Source organism: Crocodylus porosus, unplaced genomic scaffold (assembly GCF_001723895.1).
Source record: "Crocodylus porosus isolate Cpor-Errol unplaced genomic scaffold, CroPor_comp1, whole genome shotgun sequence".
Taxonomy (NCBI): Eukaryota; Metazoa; Chordata; order Crocodylia; family Crocodylidae; genus Crocodylus; species Crocodylus porosus.
Genome location: NW_017728947.1, coordinates 42,300,909 through 42,321,821, shown reverse-complemented (window position 1 = coordinate 42,321,821; position 20,913 = coordinate 42,300,909). Strand labels below are relative to the sequence as shown.

At 52.3% G+C, this 20,913-nt stretch overlaps 1 protein-coding gene and 1 long non-coding RNA gene across 5 annotated transcripts in view; one reads left to right on the top strand and one right to left on the bottom strand.

The window, feature by feature from the left end:
• Positions 1-20,913, bottom strand: part of MAPK8IP1 (mitogen-activated protein kinase 8 interacting protein 1) — a 58,222-nt gene that overhangs the window by 3,386 nt on the left and 33,923 nt on the right. Inside the window, exons 1-10 of one of the 4 annotated variants that reach the window (XM_019551856.1) lie at positions 17,676-17,799; positions 17,253-17,486; positions 17,047-17,145; positions 7,840-7,921; positions 6,352-7,224; positions 4,365-4,440; positions 3,745-3,917; positions 3,150-3,259; positions 2,835-2,954; positions 391-461 (exon numbers count right to left, since the gene is read on the bottom strand). In XM_019551856.1, coding sequence (XP_019407401.1) covers positions 391-461; positions 2,835-2,954; positions 3,150-3,259; positions 3,745-3,917; positions 4,365-4,440; positions 6,352-7,224; positions 7,840-7,921; positions 17,047-17,145; positions 17,253-17,414 — 1,766 coding nt within the window. In that variant the 5' untranslated portion in view covers positions 17,415-17,486; positions 17,676-17,799. Of the gene's footprint in view, positions 1-390; positions 462-2,834; positions 2,955-3,149; positions 3,260-3,744; positions 3,918-4,364; positions 4,441-6,351; positions 7,225-7,839; positions 7,922-14,815; positions 14,949-17,046; positions 17,146-17,252; positions 17,487-17,675; positions 17,800-20,913 lie in introns of those variants that run through there. The other 3 variants (XM_019551854.1, XM_019551855.1, XM_019551857.1) reach the window with 3 other exon arrangements.
• Positions 2,304-7,927, top strand: LOC109321296. The gene is made up of 3 exons (XR_002104023.1): positions 2,304-2,498; positions 4,772-4,773; positions 7,916-7,927. It is a non-coding gene; the product is annotated as an uncharacterized LOC109321296 (long non-coding RNA).

The window sequence follows — 20,913 nt, the reverse complement described above, 5'->3', positions numbered from 1 at the left end:
TCCACCACTGGAATGAACAAAAGAGCTGGCACTGTGCTTCCTTTTTTGGCCTCCACTTGCACTGGCCTCTGTTCACCCCTGCCCTGCAGGCAGGTCTGTCCCACTCTCCTACCCATGGCTGGGGCTGGATCTGAATGGCAGCAGCAGCAGCCCTCTCAGCCGACAAGTCCCACACTGCCCTCCACGCCCTGCCCACAGCTTCAGGGACTCCAACTCCAAGAAAGCTTCCAGCTCCCAGGACTCATCCTGGCCCTAAACTGGAGAGAAGGTGGGCAGCTTCCTAGTCCAAGCTTCCCTCCCAAGCAAAGTGTATGGGGGGGAGCAATTTGAGGTGGGGTACCCTCCACCCAGAAGCGGGCACAGAGGCCCCGCCACCCCACAGGCACTCACTTGTTGTTCTTTGGATGGTACCCACAGAAGGAGATGTTCTTCAACTGGAAAAAATGGCTACATTTGTTTCCCTGTGGGACAGAGAAAGGAGCTGTCAGATGTACTCTGCTGCTTCCGATGCAGGACTGTCTCTAAGGGGCATGGGAGTCAGATCGCTGCCCATCTCCCTCCTATGGACATGCATCCATCAGACTTTTGTACTACTTGCAAGGCAGAGATTCTGCTCTGGAGAGGCCTACAAAGGGCAGCAACAACCCATGGGCTAGAACCATCCCACAGGACCTTTGGATCCAGCCTACAGACACAATGGGGGTACTCGATGGCTGGGATGCCATCTGTGGGCATTCTCCATTTGGCACTGTGGGGACAAGCACCAGTTGTGGCAGGGTCCTAATGTCTCCCTGCCTCCAATTCGGGCTGAATCATTCCAGCCCACAGCTAGATGAAGTTGCCTACCACTGTAATATAGGGAAGTGCTGCCCTGTGAGGCATGGACAGGGCCAAAGCAGAGGTCCAGAACTGGGGGCATGTCAGGACTGAGCTGCACGGGCAGAGCTGTGCGCAGCCAGGATTGGAACTTCCGGGTGCATTTTGTGCAGGGACTGAGGGCCACAGTCCGAGCTGGGCTGCAGAGCATCAGTATGCCCAGTGTCCAGCTCTGAAACCACACCTTCCCCTCGAAATTTACCCTTTGCAATCTGCCATCTCTCCTCCTCACCAGCCACCAGCATTAGCCACCAGCACAGCATTTCATCTAGCATTTCAATCAGCTTTCACATGGAGGTGCTCAGCTCAGAGGCAGCAGGTTTGTCTACACAACCTCTGTGTTGCACCTGGGAGCACTGCTGTGAATCACACCCTACAAACTTGTTCCCACCCTGTATGTGGCAAAACCTAGAATGGCAGGAAGCTTGCAGTATTTTTCAACATGTGTCAGTAAGCCCTGCTGTGACAGAAAGCCCAAGAGCAAGTTCTGGAGCTGTGCTCAGGGCTCCTTTAAGGTGGTCATACTCATTTCGAAGGCAACCCAAAGGACCCACATGCTGAGCAGGAGGGAGTGGCAGCATGTAGAATATGGCAGCACCCCCATGAACCTGCTGTAGAAATCTCCAGGCCATTGCTTACCCATCAGAGTCCATCAAGTTTTCCTTGCTGAAAAGGAAACCTCAGCAGAAAACTGGATGGAAATGCATATTTTAAAGGTATTTAATAAGTCACTCAGCCCCTGCCATTTACAATGCCCTGATCAGCAACTGGAGGCTTTCAGTATGAATCAGTTTGAGAACAATACGGCAGCATCCCTTAAATGCATTTCCAACCTAATGAGAACAATACAGCAGCATCTGTTAACTGCATTTCTTACACAATGAAAATCCCTGCCCTGAGGCCCAGTGGCCTTGAATTACTCTAGCAGGGCAAATGCATTCCTATGGGAGGGACATGGCTCTCTGAATAGCTTTGTCCAATGGCCTAGTCTGGCTCTGTCCAGCTTCATGCAGGCTCTGTGGAGGCTACTTATGCTGAACACTAATCAGAGGCCTCCTGTGCCCAGCTAAGGAGCTTTGCTGTGCAGATCCAGAGTGCACCACCCAAAATAGTAGCAGAAGGGCTTACAGGTAGCTCACAGATACTCAAAGCCATGCAGCTCACAAGCAAATCAGGCCAGGAGTGTACTCAGCAGTGAGGAGGTTGAGCAGGGCCCTGGGGCGTGGGTCCTGCTGTTGGTGAGAGCGGGGAGGGGGGCACCCTCTATATAGATTTCAGCTATTCAGATGACATTTCTGGGACACAGTTCCAACAGTGAAGATTTGCATATATACATATATTTGCAAATGAGTGATTTGCACATATGGATACAGGTTTCCCTTGCTTTATGCAGGTTCTGTATGTGCGAATTTGCTCTTATGCAATAACCCTTTTTATACCAAAAATTCGTTATATGCAAGGTAAGTTTACTCTTATGCAATTGGTGCTGTGGAAGCCTGTAGTCAACTGCTTTGAGCAGTGCATTGTGGGACTGATGTGCACCGAAATATAGTCTCCTGTGTGGATCTGTGCTCCTTGCTCATTCTCTGTGACACGTTTCTGTATTTGCCATCCCCATTACAGTAACATTCACCACCACCCTGTGCTTGTATGTACCGTCTGCTGTTGGTGAGTGCCAAAATTGTCTTGTAAAAGTGGTAGAAATGGGTCTGGAGGTCAGCATAGTCAAGGTCTTGGAACATATCTCTATTTGTTACATTGTAAAGAGGGTTCCCACTATGCAAATTTGAGTTATGCCTTTTTCCTGGAACACATATACAGCATAAAGCAAGGGAAACCTGTACTGTCTTTACTGGGCAGAGAGAGATGGGAGGAGGATATGCTGGCCACAATACTCAGCTGGAGCAGAGGCAGGCCAAGGTGCAGGGGAATGGAAGAGAGGGGCAGCCAGCAGATACCTTGCCGTGCTCCTTGGCATCGTCAGACTTCACGGCAATCTTGACTCCACGCACACTGATCTCCAGGATACAGCTGGAGGGCGGGTTAAAGTGCACAGTGAGGCGGCGGGTGGTGGCAATCTGAGGAAGATGAAGGCACAGGCTACAGAAAACAGGTAAGTACTCACTGCTTCCCCACCTTCCTCAGCGAAGGGTCTCTGCTGGTGCCTAGCTCACCCCAGCAGGCACTTGGTTCTTCAGGAAGGAAGCCACCTCCTGCTCCTCAGGGTGGGAGGTGTCTCAGCATGGGATGCCCAGGAATGGGGACTACTGTACCTTCTGCATAGCTGCGCACAGCACGTCGTTGCCTTTGTGATATGGAACTTGGACTGAGCCAAGGAATTTCACCCGGAACTGATCCACCCAGTCGCTGTTCTTGGTCAGGGCTGGGGAAGAAATCGCAAGGCAGGGGAGAGCATATGAACCCACAGAGATGGCATTAGAATGTGCACACATGCATGCACACACACTCACATGTATGTATATGGCACCTGGGCCCAAACACATGGCTTCTAAGGTCTAGAAAGTTTCAGCCCAGCTGGAATACAGGGCCCAAGGCACAAGGCTCCAGCACCATGGACAGAAGCTGGCTAGGTCTCTCCCTGCTCCTAAGCTGGCATCTTGAAAGCAATCAAGCAACTTCCCTTAACTACAATTCAAACCCAGTGACAATGCCAGCCCTGGGGCCCAGCAGCCTGGAATTACTTCAGCGGGACAAGTGCATGCTCTTCAGAGAGACTCCTCCCTCTCCATCAAGACTGGCATAATAGCCAGCTGCGGCTCAGGAACAGCCTTGAACTTCAGCAGCAAAGGGAGTGGTGTGGGCCTGGGCTGAGGGGCATGGGCAGGGCAACAGAGGTGGGACTGGTACCTGTTATGTGGTCAGGATCCTTGGTGACTTCAATAGCATAGTAAGCAGGGAAAATGCCACGGTCACCCGTCCTCATGTTATAGGCCTCGTACCAATAGTCTTCTGCCTGCACCTCCACCAGCAACGGGTCGTCCACCTCCAGCTCCAGCTCATCCGCATGACGAGGGACAAACCTGAGGAGGGGGGCACCAGCACTTTGTCAACTAGGGGCATAGAGCCAACACCCTGACTATTGTCTAAGGACAGGATGAGGGGTGATGCCTGTGCAACAGATACTGAGGGAGAACAGTGACCTTGGAGCTAAGCAAGCGGCTTGACTTTAGAGGGAAGAGCCTGGTAATTCTTACTGACCAGAAGGGCAGCACAAAGCCACAATGGAGACGTACTGTCAGCCATAAGAGTGCCCTCCCCTACTGAATACTCCCTATCTAAGCTGCTTTGGAGGTCTCCCACCTCAGGAGTGACAAGCTTTGAAGCTTCTTAGCTTCCAAGCGTGGGCTGTGAGGCACAGTGGAGGTGGCCAACACCACTGTCTGGGATGGTTGGGTCCTGGTCTTCCTGGGTGAGTGCTCTGGGTAGAAGAGATTGTTTGCTTAGGAGGAGAGCATATCTGTGCTCACCTGAAAACAGCACGGTGAGTTTGCTCCTGCTCCTCCCCATTGATCATACAGGAGAATAGCCCAAAGGATTCAGCACCTGTGAATGCAAAGGGGAAGGCATTGGGTTTTGTGGGGTTCCTCAGTGGGCAAGGAAACCTGAGTTCCTGAGGGCCACCCCTGGTGGGGGCACTGGGCTCAAGACTGTCATGTCAGTGCTGCTCTGTTTCTCACTCAGACAAACCCCATCCATCAGCAACTCAATGGGGAATAGGTGTCTGTCAGAGCTGCCCTGCTCCTCACACCCTGCCAAAGACCACAGACCACAAACAGCTCCAGCCCAAGGCCACAGCCCAAATAGTCAGCTTCCTAACAGCACAGTACGCTCCACCTCAAGCTAGCACTCCTGCCTTGCAGGGATCCCTTGGGAGATGTGGGAATCCAGTCTCAGAACAGGACTCACACCTGGTTAGTCACCAAAGCAGAAGAGATTAATGGAGACATCGTTGTGTGTATGTGCGAACACATGTGTGCATGTGTGCGTTTCTGGAGAAGGGATACTAGGAATGTGGTGGCCAATGGGGTAAATCTGGGCATATGGAGGGAGGTTTACTCAATCACCCTTCCCCTAACTTACAATGAAAAACAGGTGATTCTCTGGCTGAGAACAGAAGGAGGAACTGGATGATGCCACAGCAGTATTTTTGAGGGAGCAGGTAATAGAAGGAATATGGGATGAGAGACCGTCTTAGGAGGGTCTCTCATTTGGGGACCATATGAAGCTCACTGGTGGGGCAGCTGTAGGGCAGAGCTGACATTCCCACTCCTAGCACATTCCCGCAGAGGGGTACATATCCACCGGGGACCAGTATCACAGGATCGCCTCTGGCTAAGACATGTTAGTGTGGATGCTGGATAACACTTAACCAAGACAGTCATGCCCAGTGAAGATACTCTATTATTGAGTGCTCTCTCAATGAAATAGGGGTCCTGCTGTGTCCGGCACTATGCAAAGAGATAGGCATGCAGCCCCTGTGCCAAAGGGCTTGTAAATAGAGTGGAGAAGAGGAAACAGAACCGCAGAGAAGGACCATGATTCTCCAAGGCCATGCAAAAGCTCAGCAGTAGAGTTGGGTCTAGAACCAAGTCTCAGAGGATTTCCCTGCTGGCGAGATCTGGAGTATGGTCGAAGGAACCTAACTGTTTGTGCTTCCACCACTTCATTCCAACTGGCTGAAACTCCAAAAGACTCCAGTCTCTAGTGAAGATGGAGCTGTGTGATGTCACCCAAAGGTTGAGTGATGTCACCCAGTAGCTTCCAACCCTTCCCAAATGAATCATCAGTGGACGGTGCCAAGGCCATGCAGCACCAGGAAATGCTAGTGACAACAGAGTTCAAGGAAATTGCTGCCTCCAAGCCACCAACAGAGCTGACTGTCAACACTTCCTGGAAATGAAGCTCTATCTGCATCTGACCTCACCCATCCTCTCTTGCCCCTCCGCCTCCACCTCTGGGGGAGAATTACAGAAGAAGGTGGGGAGGACATTTCAGAATCAATCTGGTTGGTTTGCCACCCTCATCTCCTCACAGTCCTCAAGACTCAGAGCCACAAGGTGGGAGGAGAGGTGAGGAGCTCTGAGAAACAACAGCCACAAATGAGGTTTGTTGCTCTCCTGGGAAAAGACCAGAGCCCGGTCTCAAGCTGAAGGGCCTGCTATCTCACCAGCAATTTCCTGCCAGCAGCTCTCAGGGTTTGCATGGCTAATACAGTCTCATTAACCTTGGGGTAGAGAAAGAGAAATCACAGACCCTGTCAAACAGTGACCTCTGGACACCTCTTGCCTGTACTGCCAGGCCATATGACTCCCAGCGTGCCAACCACTCAGCCTCACACGGGGGTGTGGGAAGGAGAGAACAGGATCACCTTGCTGTACAGTGATGGAGCCCCCACTGCTACCCATGCCCAGTACTCCCAGGAGGCAAAGGAACCCCCTCCTCCCCGGCACTCACTGGAGGAACGCGCTCGGCCGCTCATGAAGACGTTGAGGAACTTCTTGGAGAAGTGGATGTCTGCCTCTGGGGTGGAGTCCTCAGAGAGGCAGACTGAGTCACGCTTCAGTGCATCCTCCTCATACTCCTCGCCAATGGCGGACTCATAGGGCGAGGACACACAGTTGTCATAGACAGTGGTTGAGTCGCTCTCATCGCTGTAGCCTGAGTAGCACTGCTTCAGGCTGACCAGCTCCAGCTGCACGTTCTCATCCACCACCAGCGTGTACTTGACCGAGTCATAGGAGAGGGCACTGGTGTCAGAGCTCACCGAGGCCCGCTGGAGGCTGCGCCCAGGCCGGTAGCCACCGTTGCTGCCACTACATGAGGTTCTGGGCAGGCTCATCTTGTCAGGGGAGGACATGTAGTCCAGCACCTCATCCTCCTCGCTGATGGAGGGGTTGGGCTTCCCCGCCAGTGCAGGGTAGCTGGAGGCATCGACGTCAGAGCTGATGGACATGCGGTTCTCACTGGACTGGGACAGGAACGGCTTCTCGGGCTCCAGCGGATCAGAGTTCTTCTGCACAGGCGTCAGGTAAATCTCCTCGGTGGCCTCAAGCCTCACGTCCGTCTGGTAGCGGATACGGTCCCGGTGAGCTTCCGGCCCCCTTGTCACCACCACCACACTGGGGTTGTGGGGTGGGGGCCGGCCCATGGTTTGGTGTTTCTCAGGTGCCCGGGAGGAGGCCACACAGGCAGGGGCAATCTGTGTGGCAGCCGTGCGCCGGCATGGGCTCTCCGTGGACGTGCCTCGGTCTTTGGTGGAGGTTGTGCTGTTTTGGTGATTGACCTCATCACTCAGGCAAACGTGGTCATGGGGAGGGGTCTGCTCACCTGGGGGGGCAGGAAGAAAAAAGGAGAGGGGCATCAGGTAGCCAGTTCCCGCATGCAAGGCACCCAGGGGCACTCTGGGTTGGGTTATAAAGTATGGAAACGCCCAGAACATCTAATGTAATAAGAGCTCCAGTGCACTGGGGCTGAGGCTGAGGATGAGGCTGCAGGTCTGAGCAGACTCCCCAGAAGGGCCCTTACCCTGTGCCAGATGGCCCCACTTTATCCAAATGACACTCTCTACATCTCAGCAAGAGCCAGTCACCACCAGGGCCTTTCCCTGGGCTCTCCTGCTCCCCACCACCAGGGGAGTTATCCATGCACCAGGGTTGCTGGAAGAGCATCCCTTCAAAGTAGACTGTTTCTTGATCTGAGCCAGCAGTTCAGAAATTGGGTGCCCAGACCAGAGGGATTTTGATCCAAGCACAACTTCCCACTATGCATCCAGCAGCTTGTGGACAACTGTAACACTCGGCCCTTTGGCACAAGCCAGAGGGTCAGGGCACTTGAGGATGCAGGACTGGGCTTGTCGCTCTGAGACCCAGGCACCAGAGAAACTCCCAGGAGAGAGATCCTGGGATGGGAGAGAGCAGCCCCTGCTGAGAGCCTGAGACTCACCAGTTTTCAAGGGGGAAGATGACCAGGACACCCGCTCCTGCCAACTGTGCTTTTTCCCAAGAGAGTTGTTATTCAGAGTGTCCTGAGGGAAAGAACAAAGCTGCCTTGTAGCTGGAACAGTAAACAGCGCATGGCACAAAGGCATCCCGTCCCTCCTCCAACCCACCATGCTGCTGCCCTAGCCTGCTCACTGCCAGACAGTTATTTTCTGTCTGCGAGCATCAGGGGAGATGGTTGCTCAGGGGGATCTACCAGCTAATCTCAGCTGCTGGTGCTGCTGCTGGGAAAGTTTGGGTCGTAGCTCAGGGGTGAAACCCCAGCATAGGAGGGATAGGCCATAAGCAAAAGAGCCTCACCTGGAGCCCTAAAATAGATTAGGGGGCCCCCAGAGATTTTATTATCCCCTTGCAGAAAACTTTGTGCCCATCTCTGCTGCAACACTGTGCAAGCTCTCTCAATTACCCACTGCATGCTCTCTCCTCCCCCTAGCATTAGCTTTGTCATCTGCACTGCCCCAGGACCTGAGGAGGGCCCATACTCTGGGACACTAAAACTACTAAAGAGTATTTTCTCCTCAACTTCTGAGCCCGTGAGGCAGGTCATGTGCTTGGTAATGCTTGGCACAGGAATCTCTACATACTGAGTGTGTGACCTGCCATGTATGGGACCCTTAAGGGCACAGTGTCAGGAGAAATGTTGGAGAACACAGCAGACAATGTTATTTGGGTAAAAGTGATACCTTTTATGAGACCAACTGAATAGTTGGAAAAATTGTTCTTTTCAAGTTTTCAGGCACAAGCACCCTTCTTCAGGCATAGGGAGAATCTGCTGGTGTTTGCAAGCACCCTGCAAAACATCAGCACCCCTGGGCTTCTGCAGTGCCCCTGACAGCCTAGAGGGCACAGCCTAAATGACACACACAGGCCAGGCAAGAGAAAACAACCAAGCTGATCATGGGTGATGTTGTCGGGGACCTGGTGCACATTCCAGTGAGGACAAGGCCTCCTTCTGGAGCTATTCAGGGAATTGGGTTGATCCAAAGCATTAATCCTTTTGCAGCTGCTATTCCTGCATGTTCTAGACACAGGCAGACAGATCCTGTGGTCCCCACTAGCTATACCTGGGTATGTAGCTGACAAATTCTGAGGGCACTCAGACAGTGTGGTCTGCCACAAGGAGGTAAATTGTCCAGCCGGGTATCCCCCTCCCTGGTCCGACTAAAAGGCCCAGCTAGCCCCAGGTCAAGCTGTCCAGCATAGTCTTGAAGGCTCTTTCTCAGTCTAACAGCTAAGGAGAGGACTCCACATCTCAAAGATAGGAAGTATCTGGAGGTTCAGCCAGAGTGTTCCCATCGGTGACACCCTGCCCTATTGCTCTAAAGATTTGCCTCCACCCCTCCCAGGGCTTCAGACACCTGTGAACATTACCTATCTGCTCTACATTTACCCACTACTGAACCAGCCTAGCCAGATAGAGGTCCTTTACTCCAGGCCAGGTCCAGGTCCAGGTGTCTGAGATCTCTGGGAGTATAAGTTCAGCAGTGACTGAGGTGAGGTCCCCCAGATGGCTTTACCTGTACTGCGATGTGAAGCTTCAGCACACACAGTCCTCAGGATCATACTGCTGATTTGCATATCCTGGACACTCTTGGCCTATTTCCTGCTCCTCTTTCCCATCCTAAGCCTTGAGTCTCTCGCTGGTGCTTCTGTTCCCCTGGTCCCCCTCCAAGGGAGGATCTGGCTTTCAGGCTATTTTTCCCCAGCTACAGTAGCTGCATTTCTCCAGCATGAGGGTTTTAATTATTTTTTGTACATGTATCCAGCCCATATGAGGCCCTTTGGCTTTTCTTGTGACCTCATCAGGTTATGCCTATATCAATTCCTTCCTACCCTCTGGGAGGGATTCAGTTCTCCTGGGGATCTTCTCACTCTACAAGAGCCTGAGCTGTCTGATACTTGCCTTCTTCCTCCTTCAACAAGCAACAAGCCAAGAAAGGAGGAAAAGATCCCTCTGGAGGGGCTGCTGCAGGTTTCCAGCATAGTCTCAAAAACCCCTCTTACACCAATGCAACAAATCAAGCTTCTCCAATTTGCTTCTCCATAGCTCCCAAAGACTCAACAGGATGGGCCATAAGCCAGCTGAGCTGCCATAGCAATCACCTCTGCCAGGACTTCTACACACCATGTGCTGAGCAGCAAGTGGCTGCTAGCCCCCACTTGTCCACTAGTGCACAAACCAGCTAGGCCAGATGAATTAACACAGCAGAAGCGGCCCATACAGCTTGTGTAGTGTCCAGGGAGGCCAGCCTCCAGTTTAGCATTATCTAGACAGAAAGGAAGCTACAAAGCGTGGTGCAGGGTGGAAACCACATGTCCTCAAAGACCACAATCCAGTGGATATTTAGTCCCAACAGAAACTGGCCCATTCCCCTCCCAGCACTCAGCTTGCTTGCATTCCCACTGTGTCTGTGCTCTGCCTTGATGGGGAGAGGGGATCTCTCTGGATAACCCTCCCCTCTGTGTGGTGGTGTCAGGACAACACCAGATGGGGATCTGCTATGCCTGACACTCAGACCTTAGGGCCTGTGTCCATCCAGCAGGTAGGCCCAGGTGGGCCCAGTGCTCAGCCATATAGGGAGGGTGGGGACTATGGGATACGGAGGAAAAGAGGGAAAGGAGTGTGGGCATAGGGTGGTCAGAGCAATGTCAGCCACCCCATGGCAATAGTTACTTGGATGCTCTGGGGTCTGTATCCCAGCCCAGCTCCCAGAACAGAGGTGGAGAATGATCATCCAAACCCCTACATCCATGTAGGACAGCATCCACCAGGGAGGGAGCAGCTTACAGGGAGATGGGATGGCTCCCAAATACCAGAAGGGAGCTAATGTCAAGAGAAGTGGTGAGAATGATTAACTTTGGGGGTGGAGGTGGCCTAGGACTGACATCAGGGTCTTAGTCCCCTTCTTGTCCAGTCCTGCCTTTGGGGAAAACACATACAAGTCTCTGCCCTAATCCTTCCCTTAGAGAGTAGGAGTTAGGTCACTAGCCCAGCAGGACACCCAGAATTGTCATCCTGCTGTACTGCAGCAGGCAGCCACACATCACTCCACTGAGCCACGTGTCGCACTGCACAGGCTTACAAGAGTGGTGATCCCATGACTTCACCATGTGGTCACTGGCAGGGAGAGGGGGGAGCAACATGGCAGCTAGCATGGCTAGGTGGAGCCCATGCATCAGGGTATTTGGCATGTAAGCACTGGGGGTTTACATAGGGAAGACAACACTCTTCTGTTAAGTGAATGGAGGGGGAGCCTGGCAGCGAGGGGGAGAAGGGTCCATGGCAGCTGGAGGCAATGGAACTGGACCTATGGATTGGGAGCCATCAGCACCGACTGTACCAGGAAGGAAAGTGATTGGGTCAAATTACTCATGCTGCTGCTGTCACCATCTGGCCTGAAGAGGCTCATCAACACCTGCTGCTCCTGTTTCCTCATCTATGTCCCAGGCTCCTGACTCCAGAGCCTCACTTAAGGCAGAACCATTTGGTCTAGTGATTCAGGCTCTAGCTTAGGACCTGGCTTTGATTCCCTGCTCTGCCACAGGCTTTCTGGGTGGCCTTGGCAAGGCACTCAGACTCTCTATGCCTCCCTGTGGCATGCTGAAGATATCTAGGTTAAAGACTGTGATGTGCTCAGCTACTGAGGTGATGGGGTCAGGCAAACACCTTAGATAGACTCGTAGAGAAGTAGGGCTGGAAACAACCTCTAGAGGTCATCTAGTCCAACTCCCTGCCTGAGGCAGGATCATCCCTGACCAAACGTCCTATACAAATCAATTGCCTAACTTCTTAGTGAAACCACATAGTCAGCCTTGACACAACATAAGACCTAACACACTGACCTGCCTCAGGTAAAGCAGGGGGGCCACAATACCCTATGCCCTGCTTCTGTAAGGTTGTTAATATGTGCTCAAGAGATCCCAGGAAGACAGCCACACCCCCTACTACAAGGGAAGACAAACCTCCCACAGTCCATATCAGTCCAGCTATGGGGTAAAATTATTTTCTGACCTCCAATATGGTGATCAGTCTGGACTTAGAGGAGAGGCCAGACCCTCTAGCCAGGAACCTCTGGCTTTAAGTCCCAGCAGCAGCACTGGCACACCCTGGTCAAAATCCCCAGCCTTTGCTGTAGCCCACACCCAATGTCTCTGAGGAAGGCTTAAAAAACCCTGATATATAGCAGCAGTGGGGGGAGGAGTTCCCTCCCAGCCCCTGTGGCAACCAGCACAGCTCAGAAGCATGGAAAATACCCACAGTAGAACATGGGCCTAAGTTACACCTAGATCATCCCTGACTAGCAGCTGTCCATCCTCTTTTTGAATATCTCCAGTGATGGAGAGTCCACAGCTTCCCCAGCAGTCTATTCCACTGCCTCACTGTTCTAATGGTGAAGACGTTTTTCTTGATACCCAATCTAGACATCCTCACTAGAGTCATGAGGCTGAATGGAGTCCAGGTGAGCTGGAGGGCATCAACAATACCAAGTGGCCTGAAGCTTCAGGGAGATGGAGAACAGCCAGGAAAGGGGTGGAGGACAGGGCTGCAAGGCAGAGCCACTGGGAGGGACCTGGGCCGCAGGAAAGTCAACAGATGGGGAGATTGCTGGAAGCTGGGGGCTGGATTCACCAAGCTTACACAGTATGAGCTAAAACAGCAAGACCTAGTGCAGGCACCCACACAGAGATACAGCAGCATCAGGAGACCTTGGTCTAGCTCCTGTCCTCTCTGCACCATCAGCTGCTGCCAGAGCTTTCCCACAACAACAGCTCAGCTTTGTGCAGAAGAAAGGATGAAGGCCCAGAGGTGAGTCTGCTAGGGCAATGGTGACCTGGGTAAGGTGCTACCTGCTGTGAGGATGCACCAGCCAGCCCCATCATAATGGGGGAGCAAAGTGAAGTGGTGGCTTCAATATGGCAGATGCTGGTGCAGCTGAGAGTGGTGCACCCTCAGGGAAACTCCCATGGGGAGCTGCACGTAGCTCAGCAGCTCCAGGCCCTGTGCTGCACAGGGTAAATGGGCCTGTTGGTGCCACCTCATGGGCAGTTCTGCTCCACAAAGCATCTGCGTGAAAACAACATCTGTCTGCCTCCAGATTGTGCGGGCCCGGGCTACTTATCCTAACTGCCCAGGCCACACTCTCCCCTTGAGGAGGGCAGCTGCTCCCTCACATGGAGCTTATAACAGCAAATCCATGGCAGGAGGAGTGAAAGAGGAGTCGTCATCTCTTCTCACAGCAGCTCTGTCCCCAAAGATGACTTGGCTCCCCTGATCCCCTGAGCCACAGCTAGAAGGGGAGGGGCGCTGTTTCATAGGCAGAAGCAGACTGCCCCACAAAAAGAGAGCCTCCCCTCTGCCCGTTACTCTCCTTTCTCTCTCCCCCATTCCCTTTGGCACTAAGGTTCTGCCCCCCCAACTCAGGTATCGCTCCAAATTTATTTTCCTTTTGCCTCAATGAGAAGCCGGCAGCCTGAGCTTCCTCACAGCAGTTATCTACCCTGCTGAAGCTGATTGAAAAGGCCCTCTGTCACCCTCACTAACTGGGCAGATTTCTGCTCTTTCAAGCATCCTCCACAGTACTGGGTTTGAATGGGTTAACAGGCTCCAGCTGTCACTGCCAGACACGCCAGGCTCTGAGCCTGCCTGTCTGTGTCACTGCTCTGCTCACACAGGATCATGTGTGTGGAGAGGGGCCTGCCTGCTGCAGAGAAACCCCATCTCAGCTCTGCTTTTCAGGGCAGGAGGATGCTGGCTGGCCAAATTTGAGGCCAGAAACATCCTGGGACAGGCAGCAAAGGTATCTGGCTGCCACAGATGCTGCACATGGCACCAGTGACACTCTTCCCTTGGCTAGGAGCCCACGATGCCTTTCCCGCACCCAGCCACATGCAAGAGGCCTCTGGGGACATGGGGCCATAGGGGTGGCAGAGCATGGCCACTCACAGGTACAGGAGAGGGGGGCAAGCAAGGGCAGGTCTGGGGAAGTATGCTGGGGGAAAATTAGTCTTCCCAGCAAGTGGAAGAGCAATGGCATCATGAAGGATTTGACAGCCAGTTTAGTCATCCAGCTTCAGAGGGCCAGATGTCCCAGCCCTCTTCTCCCCTATACACACCCATCTGCCCCATCCACTCCTAACTCTCTGCATCTCCATCCTCCTGCTGCCCCCTGCACTTGCACTCACCCGCCACATGGTCCTGACAATCCCCTGTTTCTGCACACCCTCCCCTACACGGTCCTTCCCATCAGGCTCCTGCATTCCCACACCACAGGGGCATTCTCATCAGCCATATCCACGGGTGTCCCCACAAAGCCACTGCCCTGGTATTTCTTTAGGGATCTGCTTCCCCACGATCACCTCCTCATCCAAAAGAGAGGGGAGCTGAGCACCTGCTCTGAGCCGGAGGCTGACAGGAGCATGCAGCAGTCCCCTGCAGAGACCCAGCACTCCCTCTTCCCACAGCTGCTAGGACCACTTGCATTCTCCTCACTCTCTTGCTGGTGCCCTTGGCTTGGTCCCTCACCACCCTGGCTCCCCTTCTCTGCCAAGGAGCTGCTATGTTCTTCCACTCCAGGAGGGAAGCAAGCTGCCAGTGGCACTCTTGAAGCCAAACCCCTTCCTCCTGCTTCCACTGAGCCTCCCTCTTTCCCTCCTTTTGGTGAAATTCTTCATTACCTAGGCATCACCTACTCTCACCTTCCTGAGCCCCATACATCTCGTCTTGGCCTGTTTCTCCACTGTTGTCACCCACAGTTCCCTGCTGTCCCTCCCCAAGAGACCCACCTCATGTGCAAAGTACCAGACAAAGTCAACCTCTCTGCTCCCTGAGAGCCATTCAGGCCTGCCTCTGGCTAGCACCCTTGGCTCGTACACTCCACTTTCTCCTCCACGATGTCTGTGCAGAAGGCTACAAAACTTACCTCCTCCTCCTTGTCCATTATGCTCACATGTCTGGCTGCCTCCAGGCTTTCTAACTGCTCTCCCTTTGTGTCGGGTACCAGCTGCACCTCGCATGTGGGGAGGAGAAGGCTCTCTCCATAGCCCTACTCTCTTCATTGCTCCTCCCACCCCCAGTTCCTCAATTGGAGAGTTAACATCAGCTGCCAGTTTTATGCTGCTGACACCCAGCACCGCGCCCACTGACTACTCCCCATCTGTCACCCAGAGGAACACCTGCCTCTGACTTCATGCTCCTCAGCTGAGTGCCACCAAGATGAAAAATCCTTCTACTTGGCAGAAGCAGCCATGGCTGAACTACAGGAACTGATTAAAATAGCCTTCTGGGCAGCCCGCACCTTGTGCTGCTTTGCATATTCTACAGGAGAGATGCAGGTGGCGGGATTCCTGCCACTGCACATACATTTGCAGCCCCTCACCCTGAAATGCAGCCCCCTCTGGGGTGGAACAGCACCAGGCCCAGCACTTTGGGAGCAGAATCCTCTTGCACTGCAACTGCACATGGGATGGGGGGGGGGCAGCAGAAGCACTGAAGAAGGAATGTGTACAAGACCCTGGGATTCACATCCTGCTGCTTTTAACAGGCACCACTAGGCAGGACCTCCATTTGGTACCTCACACAACAGACAGCGCCCCAACTCCATGCGTGAAAAGGAAGGGGAAGGGCATCCCTTACTGAGTTACCCACACTCCCTGCTGCAGCCCCTGGGTGTTCATTTTTAGCTCCCCCATTTTAGCCACATTCAGGCAAGACACTGTTGAGCTTGTGAGACCAGGAGGCTCATGGAGAGAAACAGCCCACTGCAGTCTTTAGCCCAAATACTCACATTCTCCTTCTGGCTGCAGCTCCCCAACAGCCGTTGCACTGCTTCGCCCTGCACATCATCCTAGCCTGCCCGCTCCTCCCCCTCCTGGCCCTGTGGACACCCTGCTCAATGGCTCATTCATGCATTTGGCATTTCATGCCTCATTTCCCAGACCTCTCTCCTGCAGCTTCCCAAACCCAATTCCAAACACATCCCTCCAATCCCCTTCCCTGCCAACAGGTGCCATCCCTCAAGCACTCCCTGGCTATGTCCCGCCATCCCCCTCTTCTGTTGGCGGCTAACTCTAACCCACTGCACTAGACCTTCTGCCCCAATCCCCCCTCCTCTGGCCAGCCCCCTCCATTCCTCTCTTACCACCTCAATTGACTCAGCTATCACCCTTCTAGTTATAAATCCTGGGGGTGAGCAGATAAAAAATTCCTCAGCATGACCTGTGCGTGCCCCACTCCCCTCCAGGCAAAGACCCTTGTTCAGTCTCTTCCCCAGGCCAGCAACCTCTCAGAGTCTTACTCTTGCCACAGGGCTGGAAATCTGGATCCATGCATCCTAGAGGCCTATCTGCCAAACTGACAACCATCATACTACTCCCATACTACTCCCAGGGGATGGGAAGGAAGCAACATCAGGCTCATGAAGGGGTCTCTTCTACATGCTATGGTCTTAGCAGAGTTTGCAGAGCACCAATAAGTCTCTCCTGCCCCTGCCCCTACCTAGGCAGAGTGTGAGGCTGGCCCTAGGAATGGCATAGGGTTCAAATAGCAGAGAATGCTGCCAGACTGGACTGAAGTCCATCAGAGGAACTGGGTGTGGTAGGGGTCCTGCATCCTCCTTGCCCATCCTGCCAACCTAGTAGGCTCTTCCTGCCTTAAGGGTTGGGCTTAGAGGCTGTTTCTTCAGTATCAAGTATTGAGTTGGCTTCCTGAGTGGGCAAAGACCCTGACTGAGCAGAGATAAACCAAACAGGATAAACCATTGGACATGGCTTGGAGGGTTCACCACCACTGACCCCCACCTCCCAAAAGCCTCACATGTTTGCAGGGGTTTAAGGAGTCATCTCACAGGAAAGGAAAATGCAACTCTTCCACCACTCATCATCTCTTCCCCAAGAGCAAGGGAGATTTCAGTCCCCTGCACACCTGTTCTGCTTGTGTGTGTCACACACACACACACACACACACACACACACACACACACACACACACACACACACACACACTTTCTCCCAGAATTGCAGCTTCTTTCATTCACCAGCTGAGCTGTGTCATCCAAGACAAGTGCGCCCTGCAAAACACATTAACCCTCTCCTTCCCCAGTCTTAGCTATGGTTGCTGGAGCCCCGAGCCTTATCCTCAACCCACAGCTCTCACCTGCCCCCAGGCCCCCAACACTGCTGTGTTGCCTTGAAACCGTAAGCAGGTAACTGGCACCTGGGAATGTCGGAAGGCTGGAAATCCTCCCTGAGCTCCCTAGGGAACATGGGGACAAGCAAAGAGAGAGGGATCTTTGCAGTGCACACCACACATCAGGATCCAGGCCCCTGTCCGCCCCTTGACACGCCCCGGGCAAGACCTACCTGGGTCCGAGGCACCTGTGGGAAGAGGTTGAGAGTTGTGGGTCGCTTGGGTCTGTAGGTGTCCATGGTTACCGGCAGGGGCTCTTTCTTGAGCTTCTCGGATGCTGTCTCCTCTTCGGCAGGGGTCTCCCCGGCTGCATCGATCAGGTCTAGCTGAAGCATCTCTGCTTGCAGCCGGCTCGCCTCCCCACCACCCACTCCCAGGACGCTATTGGCCTGTAGGCTCACATGGCTCTAGAAGGATTAAGAGAGAGAATCATGAGACTGGGTGGGAAGGTCGGGCAGTCGCATCACATCAGCAGCAGCAGCGGAGAGGGAGCCAGAGCTGGGATACAGCAGCAACAGCAGGACCAAATCTCTGTTCAGCTGCCTTTTATTTTTAAAGGGACAGGCTAAAAAAGATGTACAAGCCTCTAAACCCATCTATGAGCAAAGGTTTCCATTTCCCCAACCAGCAGGCACCTGGAGGGGCACCTATAAAGCGTCTTTATTAACTCAACGGTTTCATCTCTCTGCCTAGACGCCGCAGCTCCAACTGCAGCAACATGGCTCTCTTCTGATTCACAACAAGAATACTGCAAGCGATGCTGGCTGGGAGGGCGGGACACAGAGGGGCTAAGATTTTACTGGCCTACACAACAAGGCAGTGCTGTTAGCACAGGTTACCCCAGAAACACAAGATCTGAGAATCAGCCCTTTGTGAATTTGGCAGAGAATCACAGGCAGCAGGAAGGATCCATCAGAGCAGCCAGTTCTCTCAGGGCCCAGGCAGGGCTAGTTGCTACAATCAATTTTCCAAGACTCCATCCTAGTCTAATTTAAAAAATCTAGGCAGTGCCATCCCTTCCCCTGGTAGACTGCACTGTGGCATCATATCATATCATATCATATCATATCATATCATATCATATATCATATCATATCATATCATCACACTGCCAGTGAGTGGCTTCCAGGAATCCCCCTGAACTTGCCCATCCTCTACTTAATAACACAAGAACTGTCATTTACTGGGTCAGACCACAGGTGCATCTTGCCCAGTCTCCTGTGTCACAGTGGTGGAGAGCGGATGCTGAAAGGGAGAGTGAACAGGGTATGATCAGGGCTTTTTTCCAGTTTCTCTCCTACTTGCAGGCTCCAGCATCTAAGGTCTAGGAAGTTCTGATTCAGAGGCTGTATCCCTAACTCCCGGGCTCAATAGCTACTGATGACACTTTCCTTCAAGAGTCTGTCCCTTTTTAATCTGGCTAAACTGTCAGCTTCCACAACATCCGGTGGTAATGTGTTCCACACTTGAATTGCATGCTGTGTGAAAAATAACTTCCTTTTGTTAGTTTTAAATTTCATTCTAGGATCCCTAGTTCTTGTATTGTGAGAGAGAATAAATAATAAATCCCTATTAACTCTCTCTTCACCATTTAGTATTTTGTGAACCCTTATCATGTCCCCCTCAAGCTTCTCTTTTCTAAACTGAATAGCCTCCATCTTAGTCTGCCAGCCATGCCTTTGTGCTTTACAGAAAAGAGTCCGAATTTGTATGTTATGCTGCCAGGCTCAGTTATTCTCTCTGGCCTTGGCCTGTGGACAGTGGGAGTGGCTAAGGAGGAACTCTTTCCATTGCCTCTTCCAGGATGTGGTTTGGTGAAACTGATGCACTTGTCCATGATAAGAATTGGATTACAGACATGGCTCCAGGTCCCTGACCTGGGGTAAATACTTGTATCTGTTGTGTATCCCATAAGGTATGATTTAAGAGGAAGTTAGGCTAAGCAGGGAAGCCTTTAGACCCAAAAGATGACTTGGTGTAGTAGGAGGGTAAAGGCCTGTCCCTTCCGCTGCAGGCAGGCTGATCCCTGCAAGTCTATAAATGCCTCCCAATATGAGGATCTTGGATACACAATTTTGGTGATGGGGGATTGCTTTCAGGCTTTTCCTCTAACTTGCTACTTTGACTTTATGTCTAGGGGCGAGTGAGACTAGGGAGCATCTGATCTCCAAAACCTCTGGGCTTGGGACTTTCTCGTAGGATCCCTGCCATTGATTTGGGAGTATCTGAAGCCACAAGCTGAAGTCTGGGAGGCAGGTTACTTGCCAGTGGTTGCACCACACTGACTTGAATGATTGGGCTCTGCTCAGCTGACAGAATTTAGAAATGATTTGGCTGATTTGACCCGAGACACAAAATTTCAAAAAAAAGATACAGTCTTGACTTGAGTAGGTCAGACCTGATTAGGCTTGGCCAAAATAGATAAGCTAGATATGAATGTTATCATATGATTTCAGGGCAATGTGCTTACATAAGAAGCAAGTAGCCTTAAGCATGCATGCTAGGACAGCACAGACTATCTAAAGAAGGATATTAGGCATTGAGAGGGATTGGAGCCACAAAAAGTGACAGCATGGATGCCACAGGAATGTGTGACACAAATGTGATTGATATAAATGTATAATGTACTAGCTGACAAAAGAACGGGGCATTCTTTTTTTGTGGTTCAGGTATTTGCACATGGGATAAGCTGTGTATGTGTATAACATGAATCTGACTGGAGAGAGGTGGTATAAAAGATGAGTTCCTGGAAGAGAGGTTGGGAGGAAGTCGGACACAAAATCCTTGACTCTTGCCAGGCCCAGCTGTCCAGCCAAATCCAGATCTCTTTGGGGTGACTGTGAGTAATGGCAGGTACTTTGCTGCCATTGTCCTTGTAGTCCTTTTCAGAAACATAATTCTGGAATTTTTATTTTCTTGTTTTTACCCTGAATGCACAAGACATGACTGCCCTCACCATGTCTGCCTCAGTACGCCTGTTTAATCAATCTCAAACTGTCACCTACTCTACCCTCAGGGCTGTGACTATTCCACATGTAGCTTTTTAAAGGATTAAATAAACACCCCAGTATTTCCTCTCACTATGAATTTTACACCCTTCAGAGTGCTGTTATGTTGCTGTCAGTACTTCCTTCCATGTAGCCTAGCTAGGCAAATTGAGCCCCCTCTTGTTTTTCATTTTGGTATCAATATTGGTGCCAAGCTGCAAGGCATACCCATGCCTCCCAACACACCAAACAAATATGGCCTGCATCTTGGTCTCAGTCCCTGAGGCTGGATCCTTCTATAAACCATCCTTCACTGGGAAGACTCCATGTTCATTCTGCTCTGAAGGTGGGGAAGGCGGGGAAACTTGTTCTTTTGACAGCTTCCCGGATCAAGTCTCAAAATTCAGGCTCAAACGCTGAGCTCCATGCTTGCCAGTTTCACCCCTGTGGCTGACAGTTCTGCTCTCCAGAGCAGCGTAGTTATGGACTAGGGCTGCACGAAGCTTCAGTCCTCGATTTGATTCGGAGGAGATTTGGCCCAATTTGGTGCTGAATCTCCGAATCTGAATCAAGTCAGAGGATGCTTTAATTGAATTGGAACCCTCTGAATTGATTTGGAAAGATTCAGACATACATACCTCTAGGTACCATGCGGCTCACGAGTGCTGCGATGCTGGGGCAGATGGAGCGTCCCACAGGAGTGCAGGGGGCTCCCCAGCGTGCTCAGTAGCAGACCCAGAAGTGGACCAGAAGCACTTCCAGTCCACTTCCAAGTCCACCAGGGAGTGCACAGGGGTGGCCCCCGCACCCCCCTCGCTCAGTGACTGGTGCCTCCTAGATCTGGGGG